This window comes from Sciurus vulgaris (genome assembly GCF_902686455.1).
Source record: "Sciurus vulgaris genome assembly, chromosome: 1".
Classification (NCBI taxonomy): Eukaryota; Metazoa; Chordata; class Mammalia; order Rodentia; family Sciuridae; genus Sciurus; species Sciurus vulgaris.
Window position 1 is genome coordinate 192,723,687 of NC_136461.1, and position 16,746 is coordinate 192,740,432.

Consider the following 16,746-nt stretch of genomic DNA (forward strand, 5'->3'; position numbering starts at 1 on the left):
CTATATTTTAGCCCATGTGTGACAATGACAGCAATCCAGTAATATGTAGCATATTCTCTTAATCATAATTCATACTTTATAATTACAGTTTTTTAATAACAATGACAATAATTGGATTTCAGATTCACTATATGTAATATTTGTATTCCAAATGTATAACCAATGAAAATCAAAGAATCAGTTTCTGAAAGCAAAATGCTTGTAGGTTTCAGGTTTACTGATGATCAATCTTTACTTTGGTCCATGAAAGAAATGCAGTTAAACAGAGCACCCTCTATGATGACTTCTAGCTAGTGTAGACAAAGGGGAATTTATAGAAGTTGATGACTAAAGAGTTCATTGTAAAGCTGGTAGGAAAAAGTCACAGCTTTTGTTAGAATCTAGAAGTCCACAAAGGATTACTAAACAGATTTTCAGCCTGCCCACTTGTAAAAGAATTTGATTATATTGAAATGGATGGTATTAGGTTAGATCTCAAGAATATGGTTGGAAACTCAGACTTACATTTTGGGGTATGACTTCATTGTTTCAGTACAAGGTAGGAGAAACTCTGGTCTTCCGTTTCAATTTAGAAATGTATCCATCTTGATATATATCTGTATTTCAATAACAGTCAAAAGGGAATTTATAACACAAATTTTAGGTTATTCCAGGAATATATTTATTGTATGAGAGAATAGTAGCTCACAGGTCAACATTAGCTGCCAAATTCAAAAATGACTCAATAAGTGCCAGATGGTGGGAGAATCTAAAGATTCCATCTTTAAAGAGAGTATCTTACGTTAAAACCATAGTTGAGTGGAAGGTAGATGAATGGATTTGGGGATACAATAACTACTGCATAAGTTACTCACATTCTTAATAAAAACAACTTGTACTCAGCCATGCAAGATTTTATAGTTGGCAGTATTCTCTCCTGGGACTAAATTAATAGGCAGGCTGAATTTATCTGTCAAAACATACGTGGAAAGACACTTGACAATTGTGCCTCTTCTTTCCAATTGTTTTCCTCCTAAGAAGTTTCCTGTACCTTTCCTGATACCTAATGAGATGTTTCTAGAATTTTTAAAACATAGAACATGTTTTTTAGAGTCGCTCTTCTACTTTTTCAAAACTAACAGGTGATTATTCAATTGAAATTTATTCAGCTGTCTGCTACCCCTATAAAAGAAATATATTTATGTCATGGAGTCATCTATAATTTTATTTACTGAGTTGAATCTTTTATGTAGAAATCAATAGAGGACTAGCCAGTAACTCTATAAAAAGCAAATGTTAAATTATAAAAAAGATAGTGTGAATATTTTCACATGAATTATCTCTTTAAATCCTTAAAATAGTAATGGCAGCTAATACATATGCCTACTGTGGACTAGATAATGCATATTTTTCTGAGTTTATCAATTTAATCCTCTAATAATCCTAGGAAGAGATACTTATATTGTCCTCAGTCTAAAGACTGAAGGCTTGAAGAACGTAGGGAGGGTCTCCTTTCAAAATGTGAGAAAAATGAAATAGGAGACTAACATCCACGAGGTCACCTGCCTTCCATTCCATTCCTTTTTCTACTGGGATCAGATTTGGATTCTACAGAACTTTAGACTGAGAAGGCCGTCTGGTCTGTACCTGTGATCACATGCTTGTTCATCCATTGACAGGTTCAAAAACTCATCATTATTTGAATTACAACCATGAAAATGTGATCTGAACTTTATCCATAGTGTGTCTATAAACATTTTAATTCCTACTAACAAGTATAACAATTAACTTTCATTTCCTAATTTAATTGAGAACCCTCATAGTTTTACTAAAACTTAATCAAATTGAGATCACTCAGTTGAACAGCTGACAAATGCTATGTGCTCGGTACTTCTTGGTTTTGGAATGGAGTCAACCAAAGTTAGACACCAAATTAAAAACAGAAGGTAACTTAGTTCCTGGTACTTTCTATAGTATTTTTGTGCCGTGGAAAACTCTATTTTTATGAATTCAGGTATAGCTTAGCTTTGAATCATAAACTTAGTTGTATTGTGCTAGAAAAAGATCAGAAGATAAAATCTGGTGCTGATGGAAAGTGGAGCCAGAAGTACATTTTAATTCCCATTCACAGATCAAAATGACTCAACTGCTGAAAAATATTTTAATCTTATTTCCATGTTAACATTTGACCCCAAATGACTTGCCTTTTGTGCAACACCCAGACAAAAATGTCCAACGATGAAAAATGAGTATTTGTAATTGACTAAGTATTCCCTTGAAAGAGATTTTTAAAAAGTGAAAGGCAGAGGTTTTGTGTCTCTTTCTCTTTTTTTCTTTCTTCTTTTGGCATAGCTATATCTTTTTTTGTATTCAATTAGTTTACTAAAGTAAAAAAAGATGTGGCATCGTGCATGATTTGCCTGAAGCATGATTTATTTTGAGCCACATGGTCACGCCTTTAAAAAGCCCTCAAAAAAAAAAAAAAAAGGTCCTCAAATATGGAGATATTTTGATATGTTATTTCTGTATTCTATCTCCTGTATAGTTTGTACACATGTGTATGGTTTTGCTTTTGGAATAGAATTCAGAGGGTTTTGTTTTTTGTTTTTTAATTAATCCCCAGAAATGTGCCTTGGAAAAGAAGTTCCTAAATACTGGTTCAGGAATCTAAACTATTACAAATGTAAAACAATTATGAATAAATTTGTTGTCCTCAAAGAAAAAGCTGCTGATTTCATCTAACTTGCAAAAGAAAAGACAGCCCACATAATAGCATTCCTCAAATGATAGCAATGGATTCATTGGACACTTAGTAGGCACTCAACCCCTAGAATAAATGAATTGAACTCATAGCAATCCTAGGAACTCCATAGGGCGGAAGCCTTGCGAAAGGTTTATATGTAGGCATTATGCTCTGTCAGATGACTAGGTGGTGAATATTTATTTGAAAAACTTCAAGAAAGCCTGGTGCACACTGAGGCTAATGAAAGACCTTTGCTTGAAGTCAGCCTTTCCGTTTACGAAAATGTTTTTACACTGGGGTCTCTGTTCAGATGTGGAAAATTTCTTAATGGATGAATGATTTGCTGACTTAGCTGACACTATCAAATGCTCTCATAATGGGACCCATTAATAAATGTCCCCAGATGAAATGGCATTGTAAAGTTGGATTGGGCTATATGCATTTTAAACAGAGCAAAGATTAATTTTTTGCAAAATAAACCACACATAGTTTAAACCACACATTGGTTGTACTGTTAAAATCCCAACCAGAACTGAGCTTTCAACATGTGGTTTAATTATTTAAGCTTTTTCATCCTAGGGCCTGTTCTACAGAAGGGACATTAATATTAACATACCTCACAGTGATGATTTGAGGATTAAACCATAAAAACACAATGTTTACACAGAGTAGGCTTTCAACAAGTGTTGGTTGCTATGGTTATTATTTGCTAAGATTTTTCTCAATCAGAATATGTAGCAGACAATATTATTGTGGAAACACACAACTATTATATTTCTGTCCTCAATACTGTCACTCATTTTGATTATGTATATATATTTTGGCCTCTGTACTTATATATATATATATATATATATATAAACATCACCTGCTGAAGGAAGGTTGTAGGTTTAAAATGGAAAGAGTTTCATGTCTGTCCTAGAAGTATACATATATATATATATATATACACACACATATATGTCTTAAAAATCAATTATGAAAGAGCCAAGTTTAGAACTTAAGCTAATATTTATAATTTATGACAATTACATTCCAAACACCATTCTAGATATTTCTCTATACTAACTCACTTATTCTTCACAAGAAACATAAGAATAGCTATTACAGGTAGAGTATTCCCTATTGAAAATACTCAGAACCAGAAGTGTTTCAGATTTTGAATTTGTTCAGATTTTGGAATGTTTGAATACACTTAATGGGATATTTTAGAGAGACTATCCAAGTCTAGATATGAAATTTGTTTATTAATTTATTCATTTGTTTCATGTTTACTTTATATACATAGCCCCAAAAGTAATTTTATACACTATCTCTAGTGTATTGGCACTTCGACTGAGACCCTCTCTGTGAAGTCAGGTGTTGAATTTCTCACTTGTGACATCACATTAAAAAGTTTGAGATTTGAGATTTTTCAAGTTAGCAGTGGCTCAAGCTGCATTACTACACTACTTTTTCAGATGAAAAAACAGAGTCCAAGACAAAAGAATTTCTTCAGAATAGCTCAGTTGTCAGTGGAAAAATCAATGACTAGACCCAGCAGTTAGTTCCATAGGTTCCCAATCCCTGTGCTTCTTGAAATATTTATTACTGTTCTTTTTTATAACATTCAATTATAGCATACTTTGTGAAATGTTTTAATTTTAAAAACTTGATTTTTTTATTGGTCATAGTTTTATTTTATAGTTTTACTGTTTTATTTTGTAGTTTTAGAGTTTAACTACTCTCCCTTCTTAGGAGAATAGGGGTCAAGCCATCTAGGAAACAAACAAACAAAAAAGGCAGTAAACCCTGCAGATATTTCAGCAAAGAGCGCATTAGATGTTCACAGAATCAAGAAAGTACAATTCAAAATAAAATAAAAAAAAAAAAAAGAAAGTACAATTCATCTATCTGCTTCCAAACAAAGGCTCACTTTGTTGATTGGTTAGAATAAAACTTTGCAATAAATCACATAGTTACCCTTGTGCTTAATGACAGAAAGCCTGATTTCATTTTCTTTACTGTGGGAATTGGCTCTTTAGTGATACTGCACGCACTTTTAGTAACCTGCTCCGTGGTGTTATCTGCGGGACATTCTGTTTTCATCTAGAGGGCTCTTGGAATGGGAGGAATAGCACTTCATAGATGAAAATAAGGCACTGGAAGTTTCCAGTCCTTGCTGAAAACATCACCTGCCAAAGGAAGCTTGTAGGTTTAAAATGAAAAGAGTTTCATGTCTATCCCTGCAGTGTAATTGATGACACTTTCAGTATTTGGAAATGATGTAGAAAGGAATCAATTAGAAATGGTTGGGTCATTAAGATAGTGTTAGCACTTAATGATATTATAGAGATGTTTCTGTGTATTTCAACATATACATTATTACCAATATACATGAATGAAGAAGGACTTCTAAATGTTTCCAGCATGATCAATGGCTTAAGTAAAAATATACGTAGCTCACATTCTCACAATATCAAATGTGAATCTGTCATGGTTCCTAACCATGTTCTTATATAGTATTTATGCGCTGATCTCTCACTCTCTGTAAATTCTTCTGGGGCAGAGCTGGTATTATTTCCCCCATTTTTATATCTTAAAAGGCTATATCATATCTGGTTTACATTAGGCACTGAAGAAAATTTGCTGAGTATATGCACAAAAGAATGAAGAATTAATTCAAAAGACTTTCCTGAATGTTTATTATATGCCTCATATTATGATACATGGTACAAAAATGAGTGTTTTCCTACCCCTTGAGTCTAAGGAGGAGGCAACATGAATAATTGCACTGTAAGGTGGCAAGTGGCTGCCATGGTCTTCACAAGGAAGGATTTCACAGAGGAGCTCAGCTTACTCGAGGTGGAAGTGGGAGGAGGAAGTTGTGATAAGTAAGCTGGTTTGAATGGTGGTTGGAATAATTTGAGACAAAATTTTATATAACATGAAATTATTACAAGTAAGATCACCATTTATCTACATCTGTTTTATTGAATGACCATTTCCTTTTTAAATCGTAGTTCCAGTTACAGATGTTTGACATCATTTGCTCCACATCATGGGCCAATAGGGACAAATGCTGTGAACTTCCAGGCCTGGTAAGAATTCTTTCATCTTTATTGAATTTTTTAAAAAAATCATGTTAATTTTTGTTTTTCTGAAAATGAGATGCTATTTCTCAGCACTCAAATAATTCATTGTGATGATAATCAAAATTAGGGAGTGGTTAAGGAGGAGACAAAAAATAAGAAATCAACAAGATGGCATGAACTGCACAACCTGGAGCTACTGTTGACATGTGGTCCACTGTTTCCAGGTTTACTGCTTCACAGAGCCCCTGACATCTCAGATTTTTTCTGAGATGGCACCCAGGTCAAAGGAAATATCTGACAGTTGCATTTATGAAATAATTAGCTCTAAACATCTTACTATTTCCTAACAACTCAATTATCATGTAAAAATAAAACACATGAATTGAAAAGAAAATTGATAGTGGTATTTTATTCTTAAATAACTACAATTATTTCCCAATGGAATGTGCGTACCTCAAGGATTCCAGTATCTTCCTATCTTAGAAATAGGTAAAGCATCTCCCTTGCTGCTTCTTCCACATTACTTTTTTCCATAGTACTTGCTTTTCATCATAGCAACTACTAAAAAATCCAGTAAATATAGAATATTAAAAAGTATTTAAAATACATGATTGAATCCATGAACTACCTTGAAGTAGTCATTCACATGAATTCCAATGGATACCAAATATTGCTGTGTTTCCCATGGATTTTTAAAACATTCACTGCAACCATGTGAACTTAATATAGTACCAAGGCATCCTGATACACATTTTTGGAGTTATAGTCATAATCTATATAACCCATGTGATGTCACTAGTAAACTAAACCTTTTTTATTATTCATATATGGGGACATAGTTTTATGTATAAAAATAAATAAATAGATTCTTAGGATCCTCAGGGTGAGATAGAATTATTAGTCTACTAAAAATTAAACTTGCTTCTACTAATTATTAAATTTGTAGAACAAGCATGGATAGGCATTCATGAAATCTGAAGATTCTATTTTATAAGATTATATTCCAGATCAGGGAATAAATTCATGGTAGCCTGTGTTTGAAAAGGAAATAACTCATTCTTTCTTCATCAAAGTAAGTTTCTAATACACTCTAGTGAGGAATTAAATCAGACACCTTGATGTTATGCTTAAGAGCAGTTAGATTGGAAAATGGAAGAGGAATCATTCAGAATCTAATGGTGTATCAAGCAAAAATGAGATTGCCACTTCTCCCAGGAAGGACCAGCCCTTACTGTTTTTCTTTTCACTTCTATTGCTGAAGATGTATAAATTGCATAGTAGGAAGACACAGGTGGAGGTGCAGTCAGCAATCATGGCAGAACCATCATTGAGTGGTCCCATGGGGCCTGCTGGTTGCCTTATCTGGGGATACTTCAGAAGAGTTCATCTTGTATTTTAGTTTGACTCACCAGATATCAGACTAGAGATACTTAGCAGGTAGTATGAACTGAAATCTTTGCCTATAATCAACCATTCAGAGAAAAGTGTATTCAGCATACACAGGTCATTCATTCAACATTTTTTGGCTTCTGTCATGAATATTTTAAAGACTCAAATTATTTTATGTTGGTAATTTGTACTCTCCTCTAACCTTACTGCCCCAAAGTCTTAAATAGTGAAGCTCATTTTTTCTCTAAGGGACTAATGGACTTTATGAAGTTCAATAGTTTCTTATCCCAATGCTGAATTCATTTTGGTGACTGCTCCCAACAGGATATTTACCAGTTGTCCAATAGCTGTTCCCAGGTCCTCTTTCTCTATATTCCATAACACAGTTAGATACATTGAGCCCGATGTCACCAATCTATCCTATAGGGTCATGTGGCAACAAAATTCTCCAAGAGAGAAGAAAAATGGCTGCCTATTCCAAAGATTGAGGTCCATGACATGTTTTTCTTACATTCAGCCAAAGAATGTAAGCAGTTGATGAAATTGTTCCGGGAAATTGATGATGTGTTTAAACACTGTGTTATTTCTTTGTTTGGTTTAGTACAGATGTGACTGTTTTGAGTTTTCTAACAAGTTTTCATTTATCCTTTGAAGTGGAAAAATATTGTAGCTTAAAGGAAGTTTTCAGTTCATGGAGTACTATTATTCCAAGTGAACTAGAGAGTACCTGGAATAGTTTGAATCCACTTCTGACTCACTTTCTTCCCTTGGATTCTCAAGCCAGCTTTAGAAATCCTTTCACAGTGGTGATTGTCAATGATTCACTAGGCTCTCATGCTGTTTTTTTGTTTTTGTTTTTTTTTTTTTAACAGAAACGGTGTGATCACTGACTTTCTGGCCAAGTGCGTGCTTAAAAATTTTTAAAAATGCCTTAAAGTGTTTTCTTTGGGTTAACGGAGTCATTTGTTTAGACTGTCTTGTTAACGATTATGCTATCTATTTTCTCCTCAGAGGGATGAGGAGTCCTGCCCAGACCTCCCACATTCCTGCTCCTGTTCTGAAACCAATGAAGTGGCTCTGGGACCAGCTGGGCCACCAGTAAGTCTTGCTAACTTGGCCTCAGATGTTTTTAATAATATTAGCAGCTCACTGCTGACTAATATACTACCTGACTGTTTATCAACTTAATCATATGAGTAAACTGAGGTACAGAGGTGTTTAGTAACTCTGCTAAAGAACGCAGCTCAGAGAATCTAGACTTCAAATCCAAGTCTCAATGAATGTTCAACATCTTTTCTTTAAGCTACTGTGACTTATCTTTAGTATGAATGTTTCAGTTCTTGGGCCTTTACTTGTTCCTATAGGATTTGCATACCCTTCCTTTCGTCCATTCTGTATCAAAATTTATATGTGAAGGGGTGACTTTTCATTTACCAGGAAATAGACCCATCTGAGAATGAACTTCCTGCTATAATAAACTTCCTACAGAAAGGAAGGAAGGAAGGAAGGGAAGCAATAGAGAAAATGTTTTTATAAAATAGAAAATGTAAATAATTGTGCTCTCTAGGTCTTTGCATTTACTATGATAAACTTTTTGTATTATGTTTAATGCTCATTCTATTTCTCACCTGCTAAATTGGGGTTATTGGTGTTTTTATAAGATAAGAATAATATAGCTGCTCTGTGGTCAGGAAATGGCTAAGTATCAAGCAGAAAGACATAGATAATTGGGAGAAGATGCAAATGAAGAAACCCCAGCCTTTCAGAAGAATGCGCTCATGTGTGGCCTGCCCTTACATGTTGATTGCCAGAGGTGGCCTGGCACAGTAAGCTCGCGTACAGCAGGTAGCCCAACTGTCAGCTGACTTGCAGCAGGCAGGTTCCCTCTGGTTGACTTCACCATGTGTACCATGATTCCTGAACTGAGCAAAAGGGAAGAAATCCTGCTGAATGCATCTGAAACATATCTCTAAAGTTCATCTTATCTCTCTGGCACATAGAATGTTTTTTCAACTCTGGATATAGAGCCCAAACACTGTTTTTTTTTTTTTTTTTTAAAGACTCTCAAAGAAGTGGAGTAGTGGTAGAAGCATTAAATTTAAATCATAAGTCACTGAACCACCTGTATTCCTATTTTCTCAAGTATAAAATAATACCCACCTCTTTAACTGGTATTATAAGAAATATACAAGATAATCTGTATGTATGTACTCTGTGCATTATAAAATGCTAATCAAATATCAAGTGTTGTGTTTAATCTACAGATGGAAACAAAGATTTATTTTCAACTCTGCCAAATTTTCCTTCAGATTTCAGGACAATATGAAACAATATTATATTACAGTTTATTAGAGTATAACATTTATCAGAATATATAGACTCCAATGTTACAGTGTGGGAATCAATAATTATTAGGCATACAAAAAACACGAACAGTGCTGGATGCTTTTCATTAGAACATTAGAAGTTTACTAATTTGTGGCCAAAATTTGTTCATCACACCTACATATATGCCAGAGAGCACATTTTTTTTTTTCCCAGAGAAAATCCACATGTATTTTTAGTTTATGAAGATGGGGGGTTATATGGGGTTGTTCAGTTTTTTGTGAACCTAATATATGAAGTATATTTTAAAATAACATAGGTATTTTTGTACCCACCTGCAAGATTAATCATTCTGCTTTTGTTTGTTTAGATCACTCTGTGGTTTCAGGTTGCAGTAAGTTACCTATATATCTAAAACCTTAGCTCCATTGCTTTTCTTCCCACCTCCCTTTTCTTTCCTTCTCTTAGCATTGACAGTTTCATTACTAGAAATGTTTTTGTACTCCTACTATATAAGTAAACATTTCTAAAATATATCACATGTTGTAGTAACTTGTTTGAGATTTACATAAATGTTATCAGGGTGAACTTTTTTATTTCACCAAAGTATGTGTTTGAAATTTATCTTGCTTATGTCTATGGCCATACCACCCTGAACAAGCCTGATCTCATCTGAAATGTATCTCAGTCAATATTTATCTTTTTTTTTTTTTTTAGTTCATCAGTTGACCTGCTGTCAGGCATCCCACTCTATAAACTCCATTTTATTGACTCATTGCAGTAGAATATTACCCTACTGCGGATACGATTATAGTGAGCATGTTTGTAGATCTGCACACACGTGAGCACTCTGGAAAGAGCACTTAGGTTCGGACTTGTTGGAGAATAAGAAGGATGCATCTTCAACCTCATAAGAAGCCCCAAATTGCTCTTCCAGAGCAGTCCTAACTTCCTTCTCAGAAGTTCATGGTAGAGGTCTGGTTTCCCTGCATCCTCACCAGCTCTGGCTGGTTTTGTCAGACAAGCTTTTTCTTATTTCAAATGTCATTGTTATGTTAAGTGTGACTTTCCCTCAGTGCTAATGAGATGAAATAATTTTTCATTTATCTATAAACCATTTAAATTTCTTCTTGTAGAGATACCTATTTAAGACATGTTTAGTTTTCCGATGTGCTACATTGTTATTTTCCAATGAAAGTTTTTTTTATAAGTGTTCCAAACACAGATTTTTTTTTTACTAAAAATAGGGTTTACAAATACCTTTTCTAGGTCTCTGATTTACAGTGGCTGATTATGAAAATTTGTATTCTGTACAATTTTTAATTCTAATGTGGAGAAATTTAATATTGCTGTTATTGTGTTTATATTTTTCTTTATCCCTTCTTTTACCCATGATTTCTCTAGAAGGAACTTTTTAAAATTTCCAGTCTAAACTAACATAAATGATTGAGATTTTACCTACATTTTTGAAATTCTCCATTTTTTTCTTTACATCCCACTAAATTAGAAAATGATGTGTTATATCTGTCATATTAATCATTAGCCTAGAAATTTTAGCAGGAGTACTTAATGAGTTTAAAAGAATATTTATAGACTCTTTTAAATCAATATGATATCCTTGGAATTCTTTCATCTTGGATCATCCTTTCTGTAATTTATATCATTTTGCTATCCATTATTTTAATGCTTTTTTCATATTGTTTTACAATCCAATATTTTAGTATTGCTATCTCAATTAGACATCTAAATTATTATTGTTGCTTATTACAAATTAATTAAGACTTGTCTACATTATTTAACATTTTCTTTTTTTTTTACAATTTCTGCTGGTATTACTTTTTTTAATCTCTGTCTTTAGAGAGAAACTATTGGTAGAAAATTCTTAGTTTTGTTCACCTGAATTTTTTTGTTGGTTTCTGAGAGCATCTAGAATGTTGTCAGCAGACAGTTTGATGATTTCAGGTTGCAATATATTATTATTACAGAGATGTTTGCACTGCTCCCATTGCTACTCTTAAGAGGACATTTGATCATCCATCTGACAGTGTTCCATTGCTTTTCCCAACTCATGAAGAACATAGCTTTTCATGTTTCTCAGTTTTAAAAACACATTTCCCATTCAGCTCTTCCCCCACCCATCATGGACCCAAATTCCCATTTCCGTGCCTTGTGTGGGCTCTAAAACCCAGCTCTGCTGCATGCCTAGACCTTCTTCTCTATCCTCCCTGAGGGCAATCTCAGTGCTCATGTCTGCTGTAGTTTTTTACTTCTTCTCTTCTCCTGGCACTTAAGGATTCAGTTCTTAATTATAAGAATGCATATTTTATTTTAACCAGTATTAAATAAGCATCTGTACCTGGAGGGATTTCAAGTTTCCCTTTGTACTACTGCTACAACAAGTTGTGAAATATTTAAGACCTAAGAGTCAAATGAGAAAGTAGCAACAGAGAAGTGAAAAAGGAAGGTTGAACTCTGACTTGAGAAAAAAAGTAATAAAATAAGAGAAAAGCAATTGAAACTTTCAGATGTTTTGATTAAAGAATAATAAATCACTTAAGATCAGATACATAAATATTTAATAAATCCCATCTGATGAATTGAACATGGTTTGATTATGTTCTCAATCAAGAATTTGGGCACAGGAGTACGATGTGCCCAATAAACCATAAAGATCTATAGCAAGGCATGGTGGAAAATGGCATTTCCTTTGCCTAGACTAGCCCTTTCTTACTAAAAGGGTAGATGTTTTCATCCACAAATACTTAATGAATTCTTGTCATGTGTTCAATGTCAAGATTAGGGTTAGGGATAAGGTAGAAAATAAGTTAGGAGTGTAAAATGGTCCCTGGTTTTGAGAAAAGATACCTCTGGCATAAATATCAAGAGAGAGTCACGTTTGGATAAAACCTTCAGGCCAAACCAACCAGTTATGATGCAAAATTTAAGAATTATGATAAATGTTTATGTTAATTGGCATGTTTTTCACTGCAAGGAATAGAAATTTTGATAAATGTAGTGGTGTGAACAAGATAGCTAATACAGCATTTGTCATTTGCTCAGCAAAAGGTTTGGAGGTAAATGACCCCGCACAAGAAAAGCTCCTCAACTTCTGCAGGACCTGGGGTGTGCCAGCTTCCATACCACTGCCTGCGCTTGGCTTCTTCATCCAATTAGACAAAACCATTGAATGTGACCATCCTTCTGCTTGCAAAGAAAACTGGGAAAGCAAATGTGCCTTTTTTAGTCTTTCTAGTAACAGGCAAAAAAGGGGAAAGAGGGTCAGGAAAGGCTCTTTCATAACCATCCAACAGTGTTTGGTACTGAGTAAAAACATTTACCACATAAATAACACAGGCATGTGTCTACACAACACATGTACATGTGCCTGTGCACACATGTGTATCTCATATATAAACACAGATGTAGTGTTCAAATATATGAAGAATTTCTACACATGAAAAAGCAAAGTGCAGGTAACCCAATAAAAAGGTAAAGTGTATAAGCAGGTAGTCACTGTGAGGATAAAATTCAGATGGAAAAATGTTATGAAAAGATATGTAATCACTGAGCAGACTTCTGGAAAGCAAAAATTAGAACAAGATTTTTTTTTTTACTAATTTGGTTGTTAAAAATGTAAAGTTTGATACTCTTCATTGTTGGTTAAGATTTAAGGAAACAGGGATCCCCTTAAACTATCAGCAGATGCAAAAACTGATACTGCTATTTCAGAATACATTTTAAATATATCTTCATATCCATCAAGCTTAACCTACAATTTTACTTCTTGGTACCTTCTTCTGAGAAACATTGTTTAAGTAGTAAAAAATTGGGAGGAGAGGGAAACTATGTAACTCAAATAATGAAAGAATGGCTAGATAAACTATTACGTGTTTTAACATTTGCACAATGTTATACAATGGTTGTACAATGATTATATACAGGGGTTAAGAAGGATGAGTTAGATCTTTATATGATATAATGCATAAAAAAGTCTAAAACATAGTTAAAAATTCAAACCTACATAAAAAGTGTGACATTATATGTTTAAATTATACACATTAAATAATACCACAGTAATACCAGGGACAGCATTTGCTATAGATACACATATACATATAATGAATGAAGTTTTGTGTTTGAAATATTTTGAAAATGAGCAATCGACTGATGTTGAGGGGGAGAAGTGGACTTAAGTGGTTGAAAAGAGCAGAGAGAGGTCTTGAGATCACCTGGAGCAGGGTGTTCCCAGGCAGCTTGGGTGTTCTGCTGATGCGGTACAGAACTATCTTCAGTAATCCTGGACATTGCATGAAATATCTTGAAATTACCCACGGCAAAAGTTATCCTGTCTTAAATGATCTGTCAATCCTTCTGTTCAAGTGAAATGAGAAATTCTGTCTGGTTTCACATGGATCTTTTAATACAGTCACCTCCCTTTTATCAAAGAGCAAACTCTTGGCTCAGACTTCAATAGCAGCAAAATCTAGCTCGAGTTAATAACACCACTTATACTATATTTATTTATGTTTAGCAAGTGATACATTTTTCCATTTACTCTAATATCATATTTGATTTTAAAATAAATTTATTTAAAGGCAGTAGTTAATTAAAATATTCAGAGGCTTTATATACACATTTATTCATATGTTTAGACACATAAGCATATATACAAATAATATACATATATATATTACATAGGTAGTATCTACATAAATAAACTGGTAAATAGTTTAGGTGGTTCATTAATAAGTCAAAAATCTTGGAACAACTGCAAATGACTAAAGTTTCAGAAACAACTAATCTAATTATCTTTATTTTCTGTGTAAGTGAAGAAAATTAAATTATTGATACTTTCATGGACTTTTTACAATTTAATTGAAGAATTTAATCTCAGAGTTGTAGTATAGAACATACATAATTTCAGACCCACAAATATCCTACTCTTTTTATTCACGAGTAACAGTAGTCTCATATAAGCGCTAAATAAATAAACCTATAATTTTCCAGGATTTAGAAGGATTTGGCATAGAAAGTTTCCTCAAACTATGAAATCATCCGCAGGGAGGACTGGAGCTGGGTGGCGGAGCACCAGTTATAGAGCATGACGAACATATACCCGTACACAATGTGTGGGCTTTATATAAAATAATAATGACATAATCCCATATTATTAAGAAAAATGAATGAAATATACTGTTTTGAGATTTTTCTTTGAGCTAATACTTAACATCTGTTTGCCAGGGTGGTCCAGGACTCCGAGGACCAAAGGGCCAACAAGGTGAACAGGGCCCAAAGGTAATGTGTCCTCTCTGTCTCGCTCCTTCTCCCCTCTCCCTTCTCCCCCTGCCTGAACTTGCCATTGTTTGGAGTTAAGTATGAGCCAATTTATCTGTATGATCTAAAGCTCTTTATATTTTTATGAAAGTTGCATCTAGTCTTTTTTCTTATTTTGTAAATCTTGTGCTTTTTAATAAAAATATTTAATTCAGTGAAATGAATCATCTGAGTCAAAAAATAAGGATGTTCATGTTCTGAGTGGTCTAATCTACAACCAGTTCTCTGTCTGGAACATTTGTGTCTTCATCCATTTATAACAAATATGTATCTTAAGAGGAGTTGTGCGGAATCATAATTTGACATCAGTCCCTTTCAGGTAATTTCTCAGGTCTTAGATTCCCCCTCCTCCTTTGCCACTGTGTGTATCAAATACACAGCTTTGTTTTCCTCTTACTTTCCCAAGATCACTAAGTGTGGTGGTTCAGGTTGTACACTATACAAAAGCACCAACCAAGAGGACCAGGCCATGCCAAACCATGTCAAGAAACATGTTTTTCTGTTTTGCACAAAGGCGTCCTAAGGACTGGCAGAAGCCCAGCCACTAATTGATTTCAGGTCTCATCCTCTTCTCTTTTCCTTTTGGCAAATCTTCTAACTGGTCTCATGTCTCCAGTGGCTTGACTTTCTGATTGATTCTTCACATCTGCCCCCAGATTAATTTCCCTTAAGTCTATGCTGGATCTTATCATTCTCTTTAAAAACCTGTAGTCATGTGTGATTGTCTTGAGGATACAATGCACCCTCTTTGGCAAAACATTGAAGGTCCTTTTTAATTTGACTTCCCATCTCATTTTCGTGATGTTGTGCTACATGATCTCTTCTTCATCCATCTTGCTTGATTTACTGCTTCAATATGGTAACATTAAATTTACGTAACATTTATTCATAGAGAAAAGAACATTACAAATATTTTTTTACTATAAATTGGAAACAGATGCAGCAAGGTAGGAGAAAATGTGGGGATAAAAAAGAAATAAATGAAGTAAGTTGAACATAATTGATAAGTTCCTAGACAATTGAAAGCTCACATCATACAACGTTTCCCTTTTTGTTTCGTTGTCTGAGATAGGCCGATAATCTAACCTGGTTTCATTGCTTATGGTACTGTAAGAAAGGTCCATGGTTGGAGGCCTCTTCTCAAACAAGGATGCCCATGGATCTTCCTCTGTTTCATACCCAGGCAGGGCTAGAATCCCCCAGGCAGGTGAGCTCTTATGGATTCTGGCTCCTTCCTCCCAACACCTCTCTCAGCCCCATTTCATTAATTTTCTAGACTTTCTCTGGACAGTGGTTCCAATCACGAAGATAAATTACCTGTAGATGTTTGGTGATCCACCTATTTCCTCCTGTTATCCATTCCCATAGGACTACTACTGATACCGTTATCTCTGTATGACAATTTTGACAAATCACAGATACTAGAATATAGAGGGTTTTGGAAAAATCTTACTGGACAGAGAATGACCACATATCCACCAGTGTGGACAGTGTTGGAACAGATAGCCTTTACCTTCAATGTGGAAAGGTCCAATATGTATTCTTTTTTTATTTTGTTGCAACAAATAGAAATTTGGAAGCCCAAAGCAACTGTGCAGCTGGTATCTTCTGGTCAATTTTGTCTCATATTTTATAGAATGGGTTGGACCACCTTCTTTCTGCCATATTCTTATTGTCCATCCCTTAATAATAGTCAAGCAATATATTGCTAAACTATTATAAATACCAAGTAATATTCATGTCACCTCCTTTCTCCTCCAGTCTATTTTTTAAAAATCCAGATTCATTCCTCTTAAACCATGTAATAATAGTTATCATTCAGTGTGTTCATATCTTCACTTTCCAAATAATTCTAACCCACATATGAGTTCTGATCCACTAAGGGTCTTGTGAAATTGCTCT

General features: G+C 34.2%; 1 protein-coding gene across 4 annotated transcripts in view; it reads left to right on the forward strand.

Annotated features, from left to right (window-relative positions):
* The window catches only part of COL14A1 (collagen type XIV alpha 1 chain), a 220,956-nt gene that overhangs the window by 153,746 nt on the left and 50,464 nt on the right, over positions 1-16,746 (forward strand). For all 4 annotated transcript variants that reach the window (XM_079140174.1, XM_079140175.1, XM_079140177.1 and 1 more), the window contains exons 35-37: positions 5,725-5,802; positions 8,197-8,283; positions 14,752-14,805. In XM_079140174.1, the coding sequence (XP_078996300.1) occupies positions 5,725-5,802; positions 8,197-8,283; positions 14,752-14,805 (219 nt within the window). The remainder of the gene's footprint in view (positions 1-5,724; positions 5,803-8,196; positions 8,284-14,751; positions 14,806-16,746) is intronic.